Raw genomic sequence first — 2,479 nt, 5'->3', positions numbered from 1 at the left:
TCTGGCTTCCAAGAATATTTAAGATAATCAGTGTCTAGTCTTCCAAACTTTTTACAATCAAATTGAGGTTCTAAGAAGGGGCAAGTTGAAGAGTCATAGAGAAGAGGATTTGAAGAGTTATCAAACACCCAACTTCCAGAGAATAGATTACAATTAATTGGATTTATGTGCTTTATTAGCGGGATCTCTGTTGGAGCATGGTTTTTTGAAGCTCTATTGGTCAAGAAGGAAGTAGATTTAATTGAGAATAGAAATGCAAGTTGTTGTTCTGGGTGTTGTCTCAACAATTTAGAAAGCATGAATTTTTTGGAAGTGTACTTCCAAAACCCTCAAAAATGGGAGTTTTCGGAAATGCATTTTCGAAAACACCGCCATGTGATATTTTCGGAAGTGTATTTTCGAAATTTGAAAAAAATTTTAAAAAAAATTATTTCAAAAATGTATTTCCAAAATAGAGATAGTTTTGGGTTTTTAGCCGGAAGTTCTCTCCATAGGGGTCTAACAAAAATTCTCTAAATTAATGTACTCGGAGGTCAATGAAAAAAGTGGGTGAAGGTAACCCCTGCGTGTAGTCTATCAGTGTAGCCTTTTCTAAACAATGATAAAAAACAAACCTTTGTGTATTCAAACGTAAGAATCAATTTTCAAACAAGCCAAGTGAAAACAGAAACAACCTTAACACTCACAAAAACACATTCTGTCAAGAGCTTTTCCAATCCATCTCATGCCAATAACCCTTCCAAGACTCAAATGTATTTCACTCTTAAATTCTTTACCCAAACAAACCTCAATAAAAAACAACAACAACAACATTAAACAAATCCACGCCCAACTAATCACCAACAACCTCAATTCCCCCAAACTCTTGTCCCAATTAATCAACCTTTACTCTTCCACTTCTACAAACCCTAACTTCCTCAATTCCATCTTTTACTACTTACATACCCCACATTTGTTACTCTTCAACACTCTCATTAAATGCACCCCTCTTAACCACTCTATTCACTTTTTCAAAACAAACTTCTCTAAACAACTGTTTCATTTCGATCACCACACTTTCAATTTCATCTTTGGAGCTTGTGCTCGTTCCCCTTCATATCCAACGTTAATATTAGGAACAGAACTACACTCCTTAATTATAAAACAAGGTTTTGAAACTTCCAATGTTTTTGTTCCAACTACGTTAATTCATTTTTATGCTAATAATGGAGATGTTAAGTCAGCACGTAAGGTGTTTGATGAAATGTCTGAGAGAACTGTTGTCACGTGGAATGCTATGATTGCTGGTTATTGTTCGGTAAAAGATGGAAATCAGAAAAATGCTGTGGATGGGCTGTGTTTGTTTAAGGAAATGTTGAGTGATGTTAGACCAAATGATACTACCGTGGTTTGTTTGCTTTCTGCGGCTTCTCAGTTAGGTATGATGGAAATTGGTGTTTGCTTACACGGGTTTGCGGTGAAGATGTTGTGTAAGGTTGAAGATGATGTGTTTATAGGGACGGGACTAGTGGATATGTACTCGAAATGCGGGTGTCTTGAGAGTGCTTTGTATGTTTTCTGGCGGATGAAATTCAGGAATGTTTTGACTTGGACTGCCATGACTACTGGGCTAGCTATTCACGGGAGAGGGGAAGAGGCGTTGGAGATTTTGTATAAGATGGGAGGTGATGGTGTGAGGCCGAATGAAACGACTTTTACGAGTTTGTTGTCGGCTTGTTGTCATGCTGGGCTTGTTGAAGAAGGGCTTCGGTTGTTTCGTGATATGGAACGGAAATTTGGTGTGGTGCCTCAGATACAACATTATGGCTGTGTTGTTGATCTTCTTGGAAGGAATGGAAACTTAAACGAGGCTTATGATTTTATTGTGGCAATGCCGATTAGTCCGGACACTGTGATTTGGAGGAGCTTGCTCAGTGCTTGTAAGATTCATGGGGATGTTGTAATGGGAGAGAAGGTGGGGAGGTTTCTTCTAAAGTTTAAAGAGAAGAGTTATGAGGAGTTTGCTCATAAGAGTGAAGATTATGTTGCTTTGTCAAATGTCTATGCTTCAGTAGAAAGATGGAATGATGTTGAAGTTGTAAGGAAGAAAATGAAGACTAAGGGTGTTTTTAATAAATCCGGTCTTAGCTCAGTTCAAACTTTGAGCAATGATACATTGTAATTAACAATTGATATTGGATTATTATTTTATGAAAGAAAAGTATGTTAGCAAGACGATAATTTTGAATAAACGGTTATATCCGCTATTCGCGATTTATTGTTGGACCGTGCCATACACTTCTTCAGCGGCGTGTTGCTGCTATGAGCAAAGATAGACTCATAGACACTTCAAAATGCTCTCAGTTGCATTTTATATACTTCATGTTTTGAACTTTTACAGTTATAAAGATACGAGACTACCACAATAACTAGATAAGCAATTGTATTTTTTTTGTTTTGTTTGCAATGACCTGTGTTCAACTTTTAAAATATTGTGTCT

At 36.9% G+C, this 2,479-nt stretch overlaps 1 protein-coding gene across 1 annotated transcript; it reads left to right on the top strand.

Moving 5' to 3' along the window:
- LOC131613565 (pentatricopeptide repeat-containing protein At3g18970-like) lies at window positions 1–2,479 on the top strand. Its single transcript, XM_058885225.1, has one exon. The coding sequence runs from the start codon at window positions 725–727 to the stop codon at window positions 2,159–2,161; it is 1,437 nt and encodes a 478-aa protein (XP_058741208.1). The 5' UTR covers window positions 1–724; the 3' UTR covers window positions 2,162–2,479.

The sequence above is a fragment of the Vicia villosa genome, linkage group LG1 (genome assembly GCF_029867415.1).
Source record: "Vicia villosa cultivar HV-30 ecotype Madison, WI linkage group LG1, Vvil1.0, whole genome shotgun sequence".
Lineage (NCBI taxonomy): Eukaryota > Viridiplantae > Streptophyta > Magnoliopsida > Fabales > Fabaceae > Vicia > Vicia villosa.
This window is presented reverse-complemented; position numbering and strand designations above follow the sequence as displayed.

What these genes read in the sequence shown, in the direction of transcription:
- LOC131613565 (XM_058885225.1), top strand. Translation starts at nt 725, where the DNA reads ATGCCAATAACCCTTCCAAGACTCAAATGTATTTCACTCTTAAATTCT.